The sequence below is a fragment of the Aedes aegypti genome, chromosome 2 (assembly GCF_002204515.2).
Source record: "Aedes aegypti strain LVP_AGWG chromosome 2, AaegL5.0 Primary Assembly, whole genome shotgun sequence".
Taxonomy (NCBI): domain Eukaryota; kingdom Metazoa; phylum Arthropoda; class Insecta; order Diptera; family Culicidae; genus Aedes; species Aedes aegypti.
In genome coordinates this window covers 262,726,558-262,742,769 of record NC_035108.1, presented here as the reverse complement: position 1 = coordinate 262,742,769, position 16,212 = coordinate 262,726,558, and the positions used below count along the sequence as shown (strand labels likewise).

The following is a 16,212-nucleotide window of genomic DNA, read 5'->3' as shown; positions in this document are numbered from 1 at the left end:
TCACAAGGTCTAACATTATTTGAGCCGAAAGTTTCGAAATTTTGCTACTAGGCGGCGCTAGTGTGCAAAGAATTTTTGTTTTGCGCATAGCTCAGTTGCCTGACCACTTAGAAAGATGGCGTCTTCGGCAAAGTTGCTCAGTATCACAAGGGCTAACATTATTTGGGCCGAAAGTTTCGAAATTTTGCCACTAGGCGGCGCTAGTGAGCCAAGAATTTTTGATTTGCGCATAGCTCAGTAGCCTGACCACTTAGAACGATGGCGTCTTCGGCAAAGTTGCTCTGTATCACAAGGTCTAACATTATATGAGCCGAAAGTTTCGAAATTTTGCCACTAGGCGGCGCAAGTGAGCCAAGAATTTTTGTTTCGTGGATAGCTCAGTTGCCTGACTACTTAGAAAGATGGCGTCTTCGGAAAAGTTGCTCAGTATCACAAGGGCTAACACTATTTGAGCCGAAAATTTCGAAATTTTGCCACTAGGCAGCGGATAGCTCAGTAGCCTGACCAAAGTTGTTCAATATGACACTAGGCTATCGATTTTCTTCGCATTGTCACGTTTAAGTAAAAGTGCCTGGAGAAAAATATATACATTACTTTTACAATCGGATAAAAGTATGACTAGTATCCTAGTATTTTCGACGGATTGGGAGAATTTTTGATCAATAATTTTATATGAGATTGAGTGAGGATCCGTTTACTACTCAAATATGTGATCGTTAGCTTTTCATATAAACCAGAGAAAAAAAATATGTATGTTTATTTTTATTTCGTCATTGCATGAACTTCATTTCTTGGACATTTTCCAAGGTATGTGTTGGACAGAAATGAAGTTAGGTTGGAATGTCAGTCATTACTAATAAATTGGGAAATCCATTCGCTAACAATCTTAATGAGATAACAATGACTGGCCTTATCTTTTAGTTACACGACACTCTTGTTTGAATATTTTTAAAATATAAACCTTCTTTTTCATAACGATAATTCAATCTAATAAAAAAAACTTTTTCTCCCGATTACGTATATAAAAAATCTCGAAACTTTCGGCTCATATAATGTTAGCCCTTGTGATACTGAGCAACTTTGCCGAAGACGCCATCTTTCTAAGTGGTCAGACCACTGAGCTATTCGCAAAACAAAAATTCCATGCTCACAAGCGCCGCCTAGTGGCAAAATTTCGAAACTTTCGGCCCAAATAATGTTAGCCCTTGTGATACTGAGCAACTTTGCCGAAGACGCCATCTTTGTAAGTGGTCAGGCAACTGAGCTATGCCAAAAACAAAAATTCTTTGCTCACTAGCGCCGCCTAGTGGCAAAATTTCGAAACTTTCGGCTCAAATAATGTTAGCCCTTGTGATACAGAGCAACTTTGCCGAAGACGCCATCTTTCTAAGTGGTCAGGCTACTGAGCTATGCGCAAAACAAAAATTCTTCGCTCACTAGCGCCGCCTAGTGGCAAAATTTCGAAACTTTCGGCTCAAATAATGTTAGCCCTTGTGATACAGAGCAACTTTGCCGAAGACGCCATCTTTCTAAGTGGTCAGGCTACTGAGCTATGCGCAAAACAAAAATTCTTCGCTCACTAGCGCAGCCTAGTGGCAAAATTTCGAAACTTTCGGCCCAAATAATGTTAGCCCTTGTAATACTGAGCAACTTTGCCGAAGACGCCATCTTTGTAAGTGGTCAGGCAACTGAGCTATGCGCAAAAAAAAAATTTGCTCACTAGCGCCGCCTAGTGGCAAAATGTTGAAATTTTCGGCTCAAATAGTGTTAGCCCTTGTGATACTGACCAACTTTGCCGAAGACGCCATCTTTCTAAGTGGTCAGGCAACTGAGCTATGCCAAAAACAAAAATTCTTTGCTCACTAGCGCCACCTAGTGGCAAAATTTCGAAACTTTCGGCTCAAATAATGTTAGCCCTTGTGATACAGAACAACTTTGCTGAAGACGCCATCGTTCTAAGTGGTCAGGCTACTGAGCAATGCGAAAAACAAAAATTCTTTGCTCACTAGCGCCGCCTATTGGCAAAATTTCGAAACATTCGGCTCAAATAATGTTAGACCTTGTGATACTGAGCAACTTTGCCGAAGACGCCATCTTTCTAAGTGGTCAGGCAACTGAGCTATGCGCAAAACAAAAATTCCATGCCCACTAGCGCCGCCTGGTGGCGTAATTCCGTATTAGAATGGCCACCACATGTCAGCCCTTGAGCTACTGAACAACTCTTCCGAAGACACCAACCTTCCAAAACATCAGGATTCAGAGATATCATATGTTACAAAATTTTGCATTCTTATCCCTCATGGTTCATATAGTGCAAATCTGAAAAAGCGCCCCTACCGGCCAAGTTCTCAACTAAAAGGATGATCCTCAACTCCTAAAGGTAGATCGTACTTAGTACTGAAACTTCGCCGAAGACAGTACTGTACTATCTCTTTTGGCATACGAGATATTCAACGACACCCCCAAAGTGATGAAATCCCATAAGCCCTGGGTCTCCTATAACGTCCTGGTGTGTCTTATAGGAGTGAGCGTAATAGGAGTGCACGTTATAGGAATGCGTCTAATAGGAGACCCGACTGTATGTCACTGACTGTATGTACTTCGTTATTAAACTATGTACCTTGCTCAGATATTAACTCTAAAAATGTACCATAAATTTGAATAAAATTTTGCACCAAGTCGCGTGCAATGGTGTCAGCTTCCTTATTTTCTAAAGGTAAAATAACTACATATTTAGTTAAATCACACTGCAAAGTAATACAGTACCGATTGTTTCGCGATGTTCGTGGTAACGGACCTACCGTATAAATCGAGATGACTTCGAATGGTTTGATAGGCGTTGTTGTTATCAATGATGCTTCTTTCGTCTTTTTCGTTACTCTATTAGTTTTACAAAGTTTGCAGGCCTTTACGAACTTCATAACTGTGGTTCTCATACCCATCCAATAGTAAAGGTCTCTGAGTTTAAGGTTTTGTATCATATGACCACCTATTGGAGTCATATGGAAGTCGTGTAATAGGTTATTAATCTCTTCGAAATTCGTCCATTCCTTTGGAGGACGATATAGTATCAATCCAAATTGATGGACGGCTTCTAGGGCTATCCTTTTGAAATGTTGTATTGGTATATGTGTGAAAATTTCATTATTTGTTGACATTTCAATTTTTTTTTATATTTCATTCATCTCTGAAAGAGCAAACTCTAGCGTGTGACTTTCTAGTGTAATTAGCGCTTTTCTCATATTGTGAATCAATATTTTTATTACAATCATATTGTTTTGCATGCTTATAGTCATTTTTTGCAAATGTCTTGTTTCTGACGGATTTCCTGTCTCGTATATAAGAAGGTGATCAATCTTCTCTTTTGGTAAAACAATCCGTTTTTTGTCATTTTCGTGTTGATTGTTGGTCATAGCTCTGGTGTGAACCATGAGAATGTTTTAATGTTTTTTATTTCTCCTGATGTTATAATTCTTGACAACACATCGGCACCAACATTATCACTTCCTTTAATATATTTTATTTCAAAATCATAATCTTCAATGTCTAATCGCATCTGGGTTAACTTTTTGGTCGGTTCTTTCATGCCAAAAAGATACACAACAGGACGTTGATCTATCCTTATAATAAATTTTCTTCCGTACAAGTATGGTTTGAAATGATCTATTGCCCAATGAATGGCGATCATTTCCTGCATAATTGTAGGTTTTTCGATTCTGCACTGGTATATGCTTTACTCGCAAAAGCAATTGGTTAATCATTTCCATCATAGTCTTGAGATAATACTGCTCTGCAAGCAATATCGGAAGCATCTGTTGTCAATATGAAAGTTTTTGAAAAATCAGGGTACTTAAGAATTGGTGAGGACAATAAATTGTCTCGAAGAGTTTCAGAAGCTTTTTGACAGTCTTCTGTCCAGGAAAATGTTACCTTCTTTCGAAGTAAATTATTCAAGGGTTTAGCAATTTGGGCGAATTTAGGAATGAGTTTTCTATAATAATTACAGAAAGCAACAAATCTACGGACATCGTCCGCTTTTGCTGGCTTTGGGTAATTTTTGATAACGTCAAATTTTGAATCGTCCGGTAATATACCTTGATCTGTAATATTGTGACCTAGATATATGACTTCAGTCTTGAAAGATTGGCATTTATCCGGATTGAGCTTCAACTTATAGTGTCTCAATCAGTCGAAAACTCTTTTTAAGTTATTTAAATGATGATTATTAGAACATCCAATTACTACTATATCATCTATATAAAAGAATGCACATTCAGGCGTCCTGCCATGGCAATCGCCATCATGCGTTAAAAACTATTTGGACTTATATTCAGTCCAAATGGTAAACGCGTAAAAGCATAATGTCCAAAGGGAGTAGTAAATGCCGTATATCTTCTAGATTCGGGATCAAGAGGAATTTATGGTATCAATTCTGGGCAGTGGAAATCGGTCAGCCAAGATTTTTTGATTTAGTTGCCTAACATCTACAACTAATCTCCTTTTTTTCTCGGCAGTGCTCGATTTTTTGGGCACCAATAAAAAAGGTGAGTTGTAAGCCGATACTGAATGTTCAATAATTTTGTTATCTAGCAATTTATTTGCTTGGGATTCAATTTCTTCGTTATCTGCATGAGTACTTCTATAATTTGGGATGTAAACAGGCACACTGTCAGTTAATTCAATATTTTGCACATAGGAGTTGTTTGTTGTCAAATTATCTTCTCCTAAAGTAAAAATATCGTTATATTCTTCAATTAGGTAGTCCAAAAAATTTTTAATACTTTCTAGTAAATTTGAAATGTTGATTTTTTCTTTATTTTTTTCTGTCCGATCATTCTTATCAATGTTTGCTATGATGAAATTCTTCAAAGGTTTCATTATAGGTACAAAATCTCGAATATATGCAGGTTTATCAGTTGTATTTATAAGTTTTACATATTTTGTTGAAGGAGATGTTAATGTGTTTCCACACAAGATACCTGGTTGAATTTCTTGGGAACACACTAACTAACACAATAACATTACAAGACCTCATTGCAATGCTGGAGCAATATTTTGGTGTTTTTGGCTTGTAATGTTGGTCAATAAATTTGCAACCTTTTTTATATCATGGTGCCGATTTTGAAGAGCCTAATAAAGTCCTGAAGCCTAATTTTCGTACCAAACGACAAAGTTTACCCCTGGAATCACATGTTTACTCAATTTATAAATGCTTTCTCGCTGAACATTACTAAAGGATCTATGTACCAATGAGAGATTCTCTCATCTCTCGCTTCCTTTTGATTATGACAGTGGAATACCAAAGCTTTTGGGAAGTTTTTCACTGTAGATCGAAAGACAATTTCCTTGACTAGCGTTTCATACAAAAAAACGCAACAGAAGATGTTAATGTGACTCAGTTATTGATTAAATTTTAATTGATTTATTAAGCGCGTGCACTTTTCTCTAAGAGAGTTTTTTGAACAAACTTCTCCAAAAGGTCCGAATTGGACCAACCCTGTTCCATTTCGGACCCCCATGTTCTAATTAGGACCACCCTATATTATATCGTTATTTGCTATGGTAGTTATAAAATATAACTCCAATTTATTTGGTATCAAAGCTTGTTCAACTTCTTCTATAAACGCAAGCATAAAAAAATAATCCAATGCGTGAAAAATTCCCCTTTAGTTCGAGTTAGAAATAGCTCAAGTAAAATGTGAATTTCATAAAAACAAAAAAAAACATGGGTAAAATCCGAAACTGGTTTATAATTGAGTACATTGAACTTTCCCTAACTCGATTTTAAACGTACAATCGTGTATGGGAGATACCGAGATAAAGAACACATATTTTTTAACTCTGCTTTTTGTTATTTTGACAAAATACATTGGAAAAAGCTATTTTTGTTTAGAATACAGTAAAATTTCAACATATTGAATCATGGCATGAAAATATCGGGTATAAGAGGTGAACTTATTTGGGAAAATGAAAGAGTCAGCATCGAGTCTTGGGACATCAAGTTGGAGAAGTATCGACATACATTTTAGGGTCGAAGTACGCTATATTGAAGTAATTATAAAATGAAGCCAAACTTCAAATTTTCAAGTTCGAAACACATTATATCGTGTAAGGGAAAGTTGATTGTTTTGTTCTCAGCACTCGTAAAAGTTTTTTTTTTATCGTATTGTCAAACAAATTTGGAAAGCTATATCCAAAATAGGATGTGGTATTAATGGAGATGGTTTTCAAGTAGCTGGTTCATTGATTCCTTTCTTTGTAATCTAACGTGCTTCTTAGATTTTATCGAAGACATTTTTTTTGACCGCAACAATATTACAACTCAATATACGCATCAATATTACAACTCCTGTGATTTTTTAGCAAGTCAAGAAGACTTTGACGGGGTAGAGCTTATGAAATAGACTGACTGCTCGTTGAAAATCAAGAGGTCCGTATTGAACCATATTAAAAGGTCTGGATTAGACCAACACACATTTTAAGATTTTTATACTAGTTGAGCACAAACAGTGCATAGACATATCAAAACTATACAGACAGATGAAAGCTTAGACTTGGGGGATTCGATTAAAAAATAACACAGAAAGATTGGAGATTTATTGTCAATTACAGAAGCTTGGAATTAATTCTAACCGATTTCTAACTATTATATAAATCAAACGAATTAACTGAAAGGCGTCGAATTTATTGTGTTATATCCAAGACAGACGGTGGGTAGAAAACCATACACACGATGTTTACAATAGTGCCAGTATTGAGAAATGCTTGATGGTCCGAATTAGAACAGGATCCGAATTGGACCAGGTTTCCCTATATAATAGTATTTTTTACATTACTTCAGATGACAATTTGGAATGCAAAACATATCTTGACCCTTTTTTGTGTATTCGGCATACACGGTGTTTGCAACAATAAAATTAAACAATTTTACTCTAATCTTTAACAGTCTATGACTTGAAAATTTCGGCAAAAGCTGCAATCCTTGTTAGAACACGCATTTCAAATAAATATTTCATTTTTTTAACAAAAATGCCAATACCTTATTTATTACTATTACTACTATTACTTTAGAAATCAAATAAATCTTAAAAAGTTGAAATTTAAAATCCAATGTTTGTTAAAATGTTCAAATCCTAATGAAACTTTCCCAATTGGTGATCAGAACTCGGTTCATTTTTGTGTTACACGGTGCGGAAATCTGTAGTGGGACTAATATGCGATTACTTTTCGTTATAGGACAATTTGACATGCTGTTTATAATATTTTTTTTCGAACAAATTATATTATCTCATTACGGGGCTGAAAGAGCATTGTAAGATGTGTTGAATACTGAGCTCAACTTAATTTTGATAAAAATGCAGATAGGACTGACTTGCGATTCACGGCAGTATAGGAGTTCTGAAAGACTTATCAAACAGCCTACTGTATGCTAGACTAGTCTATCTATCTTCTATATAAACAAATATGGAATGGTGTTTGTATTGCACGAAATGGCTGGAGAACGGATTATCGGATTTAAAAAATTCTTCCATAGTTATGTTCCTGAAGTGTTTCGAGGTGTTTGTGTGTATAAAAAGCTCAGGATATATGCAGGTTTATCAATCCCATCAGCTCAGGATAATGAGAGTGGATGGGACCGTCATTTTGTATGAGACGTGTCATGACGTTTTTTAACAGCCTACTTGATGGCAAGACGAAGTTTGCCGGGAGCACTAGTTGTTAATAAAGTTTCAATAATATCAAATAAACATATTTGAGATCATTAAACAAGTCTCAATCTATATTTTCCCCAATTTCTCTATTTGCAAATACAGTTAACTCTCCCTAACTCGATATTGAAGGGACCATCGAGTTAGGGAGGTATCGAGTTACAGAACACAAATCCAGTGCAACTACGATCCAAGGGACCATCGAGTTAGCCATGTAAATCAACTTTTACTATGGTTCTCTAACTCGATATCGAGATACGGAATATCGAGTAAGGGAGAGTTAACTGTACACGGCCATCGGCCATAGTTCCTATCTGACATTGGAAAACAAAATATACCCAAAATTCGAGTTTAAGCCAAGGGGTGTGCCAAAAATTCAAAAACCATAAAAAAAATGATTTTTGGACTTGAACCAACAAAAATCATTTAAAAATTGAGTAAACATGTGTTTCTGGCCTAAACATAAGCGTTTGATACTAAATTCTAAAGTCCGGGAAGAGCTTTCTTTGCCAAACTTGCCATTTTCGCATTTGTATATCGTGTGGCCAGTGATGCATTTGAACGCGTTCAGTTCGCGTTCCAGTTCAATTTATAGAACGGAGTGATCAAGTAGGCTTGCGCATTGTTCAGTTCAAAAATTTGAACGCTAGAGAGCCGAAAATTGAACGAAGATGGTTTTGGCAGATTTCACGGTATCTCAACGTGCCAAAGTTATTTTGAAGGTGCTCAAAGCAAGAAATGCTATATTTATTATAATTCAATTGAACTTATCATCAATTCAAGAAAAATTTTCCAAGTATAAACCTAAATCCACGCTTTGATTGCCATTGTAATGCACTGCGATCTGAACGGACCGTTCGAGAGCAGCGACAGGCTCTGGCTCGAGAGTTCAATGTTTACTGCGTTCTCGTGCAAAATTTGAACGCGCTCCGTTCATTTTTGGCTCGCGTTCAGTTCAAAATGCATCACTGCGTGTGGCAGGTACGATGATACTCTATACCCAGGGAAGTCAAGGAAATTTCCATTATGAAAAGATCCTGAACCGACCGGGAATCGAACCCAGACACCTTCAAACCATGTGCTTTGTAGCCGTGGACTCTAACCACTCGGCTAAGGAAGGCCCTTGATTACCATAATGGAATTCAAGAGCTTCTACTCAAATCCACCAACTTCGGAAATACTGACAAATGATTGGAGAGACACTTTGCATCCTCACTTGAATCGAAAAACCTGAGCCAGAGGCTACGATTTACTACTTATTTTGATTTTCAACATTATCCATTTCACCCTTGGAATAAAGTGCGCATTCTCAATAAACGCTCTGCTTTCTATTTTTGCAATAATTAACGACAGTTTTAATCCCACTTTTTGAAAAAAGTTGTGAATTCAAAGATTAATCATCCGCTTTGATCGTGGTAGCAACTATATTGAGTGAATATTTAGAAGTGACCTTCTATGAAGCTTTTTCTAAGAACGATGTCCTTGAAGCTTTACCACCGGGTCAGATAGGAATCAATAGTTATAATGTGGCTTTGTCTTGTTGCAATTTGGAGTACCTACTGTATTCTTGCTAAAGTGTACAGCCCGAGAGTACGATGTTTGGTATTTACTCCTATATGAACATAGTTTATATTTGGTACACTCGGCTCGGCAATAACGGGTAGGTTAGTAAGTAGCTTATGGAATTTTCATCAAAATGCTCTTCTTTTACTTTACAAACTCTTCCATATTGAGAAAAGTAATCTCTTTATCATAAATACCTTTGAATGATTAGTTATGCATTTCTTATCATGTTTTTAGAAGCATACTTAATGGTGATCCTTACGAATCTCATCATGTAACACGTATTTTATACAAATTATGGTACCTATAGCATCACATTTTAGTTGTGTAAATATCTCAAGGAGAAAGATGGCTCGAGTAATCGCAATCTTATTCACTGTTAATTGTACACAATTTCGTGGTACACACTTCAGGTCACTTTCCTCGAACTCCATCTGCTTCAGTATAACTTTCTCAGACAGACTTCATCTTCTCTACCTCTCATTAAAACGTGCAACTCGTTCCGAAACATATTAAATCATGTGGCACATTAACAAGCACGGTCTCTCAACTCGTCTGCTCAGCTCCATATTCGTTTCGAGCAACATTGTTAGTTTGCTGAAAGTTTCAACAAGCTTCAAATGCCTCGTGGAGGAAAGCACCGACGTCAGTTGCTTGAGTGTTTGGCGTGAAGTTTGTATCGCTGCGCATAAATTACTGATGAAAAACTTCCAAGGAACCGACAACAAGTCACTATTGGCGGCACTTTAGCAGCAAACTTCTGCAACAATTGCGCGCAATAGAGCAGAACAATTCTCATAGTGTAGTTGTGTGGTTGTTTTTTATTTCCATTATTTAGTGCATTCCACATTTATTAAAGTTTTATCTTTTCAAGAGTTTCTTTCCTATAGAGTCATTTTCCGTTTCATAGGAAGAGGGCATAGGAATGGGGAATAGAAAACTCGAAACTTTGAATAGTGCCATCAGAGGAGAGCTCCAGGACATGGTTACCCATCCGTGGAAAAAAGGATTTTTATGTAGCACACGTCTTCTGACATGCGTACCCTGAAACGCGATTGAACACAGTTTCTATTTACCCAGAAGGCACGTTGCCTGATTTGTTCATCGAGAGCGCTTCCGCCAGTCTTGAGAGACCGAAGTTTCTTTCCATGCTATATAATTGACTATGGGAATTTGCTGGGGTGCACGTGCTATTGAGACGTGAATGCAACCTTTAGTCATGTCTGGCACGGGGTCTTTGGTAGCATACTCTAATAATAAAAAAATCTCAGTATCTTCAATCAAAACATTTTTCTTTCTTTTGGCATAACGTTCCCACTGCAGTCCCAAGTCCATATCTAGAAGACAAAAATGATTGCGCCTAAACCTAAACCTAAAATTTTAGATATATGGTGTCTTCGGCAAAGTTTGTCCATATTTTTCGGACATTTTTATCAGTAATGTGAAATTAGGGTAGCCGACATGGTTTACGGACGTATACTGCGTAAGTTAGTCTTCAAGTATAAAATCAAATATTTTCGTACGAATGCTGCAAAACTCAACTTTGAATTATCCTGTTGGGTTCGCTGGAAGTCACCATCAACTTGTGTGATTTGTGCTAACGTAAGAACAACATTACATTAGCTAGAAGTATCGTTCGAAACATATGTGAGTGATGCCTGAATAAATTCTGGAGTAACAGTTTTGATTCGAAACCTGGACAGCTTCAAATTCCGGACACTCTACTTTGTATGGGAAAGATTTTACTCGAAATGTTTCAAAATGCGCCGTCATAAAAATCCCAATTTGAAAGATGATCTTTATAAACATTTTACATAGCAATCCATGAAAATTTACAATGTTCAAGTTTTGACGTCTTTCTAACGGTTTAGTGCGTTTAAATAATGATTCGATTATTTTGATTGTGTTTTTCAAGAACTTTTCGGAATTCGAATCAAAGTGTCCAAAATATGAAGCAAAAGTGTGGTTGTGTCCGGAATAAAAATCATGAAGAGGCCGAATATGTTTATTGATTAAAGTGAATTAAAGATGTGAAATCGGAATCTTCACCCACCATTCGAAATTTAAGTGTTTGCAAGGCCTATTACGTCAAAGTTTTGTACAGATCGATTCAATTTACAGCGAAGTATGCACTTCAACGGAAAAGTAAGGGCCTATCTAGATGCGTGGAAAATATCTTGCAAGAAATGCTCAAGAAAAGCATTTTTCTTTGATCGTAGTACGCAGTTGAAAAGAAATGTCAGTTCAAATGGAGCTCACTGTAGCAAATTTCTTGACCGTTTCTTGGGCAGAAATTTTTACTTTTCTTGAGCGGAAGGGCATACTTAGCTTATATGTGTAATGATAAGTTGTACTTCACTGGAGCCTTAAGTGTCCGTGATATGAATCAAAACGGTATTCCTGGAAGAAACGCTGGTGGGATCAAAATTTATACAATTATACAACATGTGTGTGAATGTTATTAAAATGGTAATTTTTGCGTGGAACTCATGAAAATACTATTGAGATCTAAAATATCCGTCCACCTTCCCCTATGATCGAAAACATGATTACTGTTATTATTATTACCGTCAAACGGGGTGACTTGCAACGGCGGGGTGACTTGCAACACATAGTAATTTACAACCAAATTTCACTATAAAACACAAAATTCAAATAAAAATTTGTTATTAATCGGTACTACAACACGTGTCACTTATAATTCATGTAGTAGCCACAATTAATTATTTTTACAAATTGAACATAATTCTGTTAAATGCCTTTAAAACTGATACTTGATGGAGGTTCGAAATCGTGGCCTGAAAACATGATATAGATTTAATCCACAAAACTAATACTCTACATGTTGTTTCTACAACTACAGGTCGGACTCGATTATCCGGAGACTCGATTATCCGGGGACTCGATTATCCGTGATTCGATTATCCGGAATTTTAGACTCGATTATCCGGAATTTGTTTTTTGATGTTCTTGTTTTTCAATTTTTATGGTTAATCAGAGATAATTTGGTATTGCAATATACAATATGAATGTTTTTGCAGTTTTGAACGTATTTAAGAAAAGGGGGGTTTGAAAAAGTGTTTTTTTTTGTGTATGCTGATAAAATTTTTGTTTTTCTTGTAAAGACCCCTACTGTTCCTAGAAATAATTTCTGGCAACGCCACCACATCATATAGTCAAAACAACTAAAAAAGATAATATTTAAGTTATTTTATCGAGGATGTCAATATTTTTCTTAGTGATTCGATTATCCGGAGTGAAAAAAAATCGATACTCCGGATAATCGAGTCCGACCTGTAATAAGTTATAATATGACGAATTTTATTTTACGAAATTTTAGTAACAACTTTTTAATATAAATACTTTTTATAAAGATGTACCTATGCGGGGTGACTTGCAACACCTAATTTCCATGGAATTTAGAGTTTTATAAAAGTGGAAAACTTTAGTGTTTGGTCTACTTTATAATAAAATGAGTCATAATTCGTCAATCATCTTCAAACACTCGTTAAATGTATTGTTGAATTAAGATATTTGACCTTGATGATTTTACGCCTCATTTTCCCATACAAAAATGTCTCAATCATTTTCTTGAAAATAGGTAATCAAAATGCTCTTGTAATGGTTCGAATGCTTCAAATACATGAATAATAATTCTTAACAAGTGCGACTAATAAAAAATATCAACATTTTGATGGCAAAAACTAAATTAGCATAGAGTGTTGCAAGTCACCCCGCATAGGGAAATTTGAAAATTTTCACCTTTTTTATGATTTTTGGTATGATAAAATAATTCGATTCAATCTTCTGTCACCTCATTCTGTAGGCGGGTCGACCATTAAAAGTTCATAAAGGAATTTAGATTTTTAGATGACGTTTAGATCATGATTTTGGTTGATTGAAGTTGAAAAGTGTTGCAAGTCACCCCGTTTGACGGTATTATGTTTTATTTAAGACACACTTTACATGATTACTGTTCTGATATAGGGTTATGCTATTCAGTTTTTTTATTGATAGAAATTCAAAAATTTGCATATACACTCCCGTGCAAAAGTATTACACTACACATTTCTATCTTCCTTTGCATCATTTCAGCTCAACGGTTTCCATTTTGACAAATGTGACGAAGAAGTGGCCACCGCGTTCTCCGTGTACTGCGGTATCAGTATTATGCATGCGCTCGTCCATAAACAAGTTCAGAAAGCGGAAGCTCGATACAAACTCTCACAGGAACTACTCCTTTATCATATGAAGGTAACAATCTTTGAAATATCAAAAATCCCAAAAGAATGCATCATTCGAAATTGTATTCCTCGTTTATAACTCTCCTCGCACTCCCTCCCCAGGTACCGGACACGGAAATTCAACACGTGCTAGAAGCCGTCAATGCACACGAAGCGGATCAGTTTGCGATGGACTTGCCACGGTTTGACTTCTGCCCTCGGGAGGTGAAAAATTACGCTCTCTCGGTGCAGCTGTCGATAAAAATGTTCTACGATCTCAACTTTGTTACCACCTTCCAAATACCCGAGGACAAACTGGCTCGGTTTATTCTGCTGGTGCAGAAGGGCTACCGGGACACGCCCTATCACAATTGGTGGCACGCGTTCTCAGTGGCGCACTTTGCCTACTCGCTGATGGTCAACTTGAAGCTGATAGAAAACGGTGTAATTACGTGAGTACATTGAACATTTTACTAAGTCTTAGCTTGGCAAGAATGACGAATTCCATTGTTCTCGTATGATATCTTTAGGAACGTTTTCCTTATGAAAACTCCCATATTTTTTTTTTAGATATAGAGTTTGATTACAATTTTTGATAATATATAATAATGTACTAGAAAAACATTCGTTTGGAATATCCACAGAATCCGTTTGTACCGTGCTATATCGAATAGGGTCCTAAAGCCATGTCCCAATTTTAGAACCAAACGCTTAAAGTTATGCTAAAAACACAAGTTTACTCAATTTTTAAATGTTTTTGATTGATTAAAGTCCCAAAACTCCTATTCCTGTTACAGCTCATTAACCTTAATAATTTGTACTCACTCAAATCATTCCAATTTTATTTCTCCCATAGTAAAATGCAAGGCTTCTCCTTCCTAATCGCGGCCTTCTGTCACGATCTGGACCATCGAGGCACCAGTAATACCTACCAAACACAATCCAGCAGTCCACTGGCACGGTTATACAGCAGCGAAGGAAGCGTAAACGAGCGGCATCATCTATCCCAGGCGATCTGCATTCTCAACGATTCGAGCAGCAAGATTCTCGACAGTCTTTCCACGGAAGAGTTCAAGGAGTGCATCGATTTCCTGAGAGATCTCATTTTGGCCACCGATTTGGCCAATCACTTCCGGATCATGCCGCACTTGAAGCGTCTTCGGCCTGAGAATCTGGGGGAAGGTTCCAATCAACGATTGCTGCTGTCGTTGATGATCACCTGTTGCGATCTGAGCGATCAGGTTAAGAGCTGGAAAACGGTTCAGCATGTGGCGGTAAGACTTTTATTGTTTTAGGAATTACTCCATGTATCACATAAGAAAGATCTTATAATAATTCCTGCAAAAAAATCTCCAGGCATTTTTCTGGAATTCCATCAGAGATTTTTCCAAAAATTTCATCTGAACATTCTCCCTGGATTTATTTTAAGGATTTCTTAAACACTTGCTTACAATTCATATAGAGGTTTCAAAAATTCGGAAATTTTCAATTGTTCTTCGAATTTGTTCAGAAGTATCTGAAGTTCTCCAGATATTATGACAAAGTTTATCTTGCATTGATAAACCCAATTATTGAAACAGGAATTCTTCCAACGATACATTAAAAAAAGATCAAAGATTTTTCAGAGTTTCGGGTTGTAGACTTATAATTATAATATATCTATGAATATCTCTATGAGCACTAACTTAAAATTCAGCTGCATATTAGTATATAATCCTTCGCATATCTTTCTTCCAGCATCTCGTATACGCCGAGTTCTTTGCCGAGGGTGACCTGGAAAAGCAGATGGGCCTGCGGCCGAACGCCATGATGGACCGGAAGAAGGCTTGCATTCCGGTGCTGCAGATCGAGTTCCTCACGATGGTGGTTCGGCCAACGTTCGAAATATTGGCGCAAATTTTCCCCGAAACGCAGCACTTTCTCGAAACTATCGATTGTAACCGACAGCAGTGGGTGGACATCAAAGAGAATGGAATCTGCTCTAGGACTAGTGACTGCTGTGAGAATTGCTACGATACCTGTAATTAGGAGACAAAGCCGAAGACCATTGGTTGTGTTAGGTCCAGTTCACAACATGTTTCGAAAATTTAATTTTAATTGAGTGCAAATAGTCCTTCTTCCGATCATTTATGGTTTGTTCTAGTAGAATGAAGATTGTGATGTTCAGTGGATAGCGATGGTTCGTCTATTTATTTTCTACGTTGGCCTAATAGCATGTAAGGAAATATTTTACTTCGTATACCTAGATGGCAATGAAATGTCAATCCAATGACCACTCTGTTTGCTGGCAAACGATAATGGTTAGAAGCACATAGGTGTATAGAAAGATGTTTTATTCAGTGTTATTTTAGAAAATCTTTAGATATCATTTAAGTAGCTTTCTTCATTAAGTACGTGATACCTGTTCGTGACAACTCCAACCCCATTGTATCCGAGGCCAGTACAGAAACAACATCTGATTTATTTTATAATTGATCATGCATTGTGAAATCTAACTCAAGAATAAAGAGAAAATGCTCGTCAATAATATAAAAACTACAACGACGCCCACCATATTTTTATTTTTACCCAATAATTTCTGACTGAAATTTTAACTCGTTCAATATTCAGGATGAACTGAATTCACTCGGTCAAAAAATTGTGACACTAGAACGGGGCCAGTACCGCCAGCAGCTAGACGAGCCGTTGGGAAGAATCAACGTTTCTTGAGATGTCAA

The 16,212-nt window shown here is 36.8% G+C and overlaps 1 protein-coding gene across 11 annotated transcripts in view; it reads left to right on the top strand.

Moving 5' to 3' along the window:
* LOC5570905 (cGMP-dependent 3',5'-cyclic phosphodiesterase) overlaps positions 1-16,039 on the top strand; it is a 181,183-nt gene extending 165,144 nt beyond the window's left edge. For all 11 annotated transcript variants that reach the window (XM_021844958.1, XM_021844955.1, XM_021844954.1 and 8 more), the window contains 4 exons: positions 13,368-13,526; positions 13,619-13,947; positions 14,352-14,769; positions 15,233-16,039. In XM_021844958.1, coding sequence (XP_021700650.1) covers positions 13,368-13,526; positions 13,619-13,947; positions 14,352-14,769; positions 15,233-15,523 — 1,197 coding nt within the window. In that variant the 3' untranslated portion in view covers positions 15,524-16,039. The remainder of the gene's footprint in view (positions 1-13,367; positions 13,527-13,618; positions 13,948-14,351; positions 14,770-15,232) is intronic.
* The last annotated feature ends 173 nt before the right edge of the window (positions 16,040-16,212 follow it).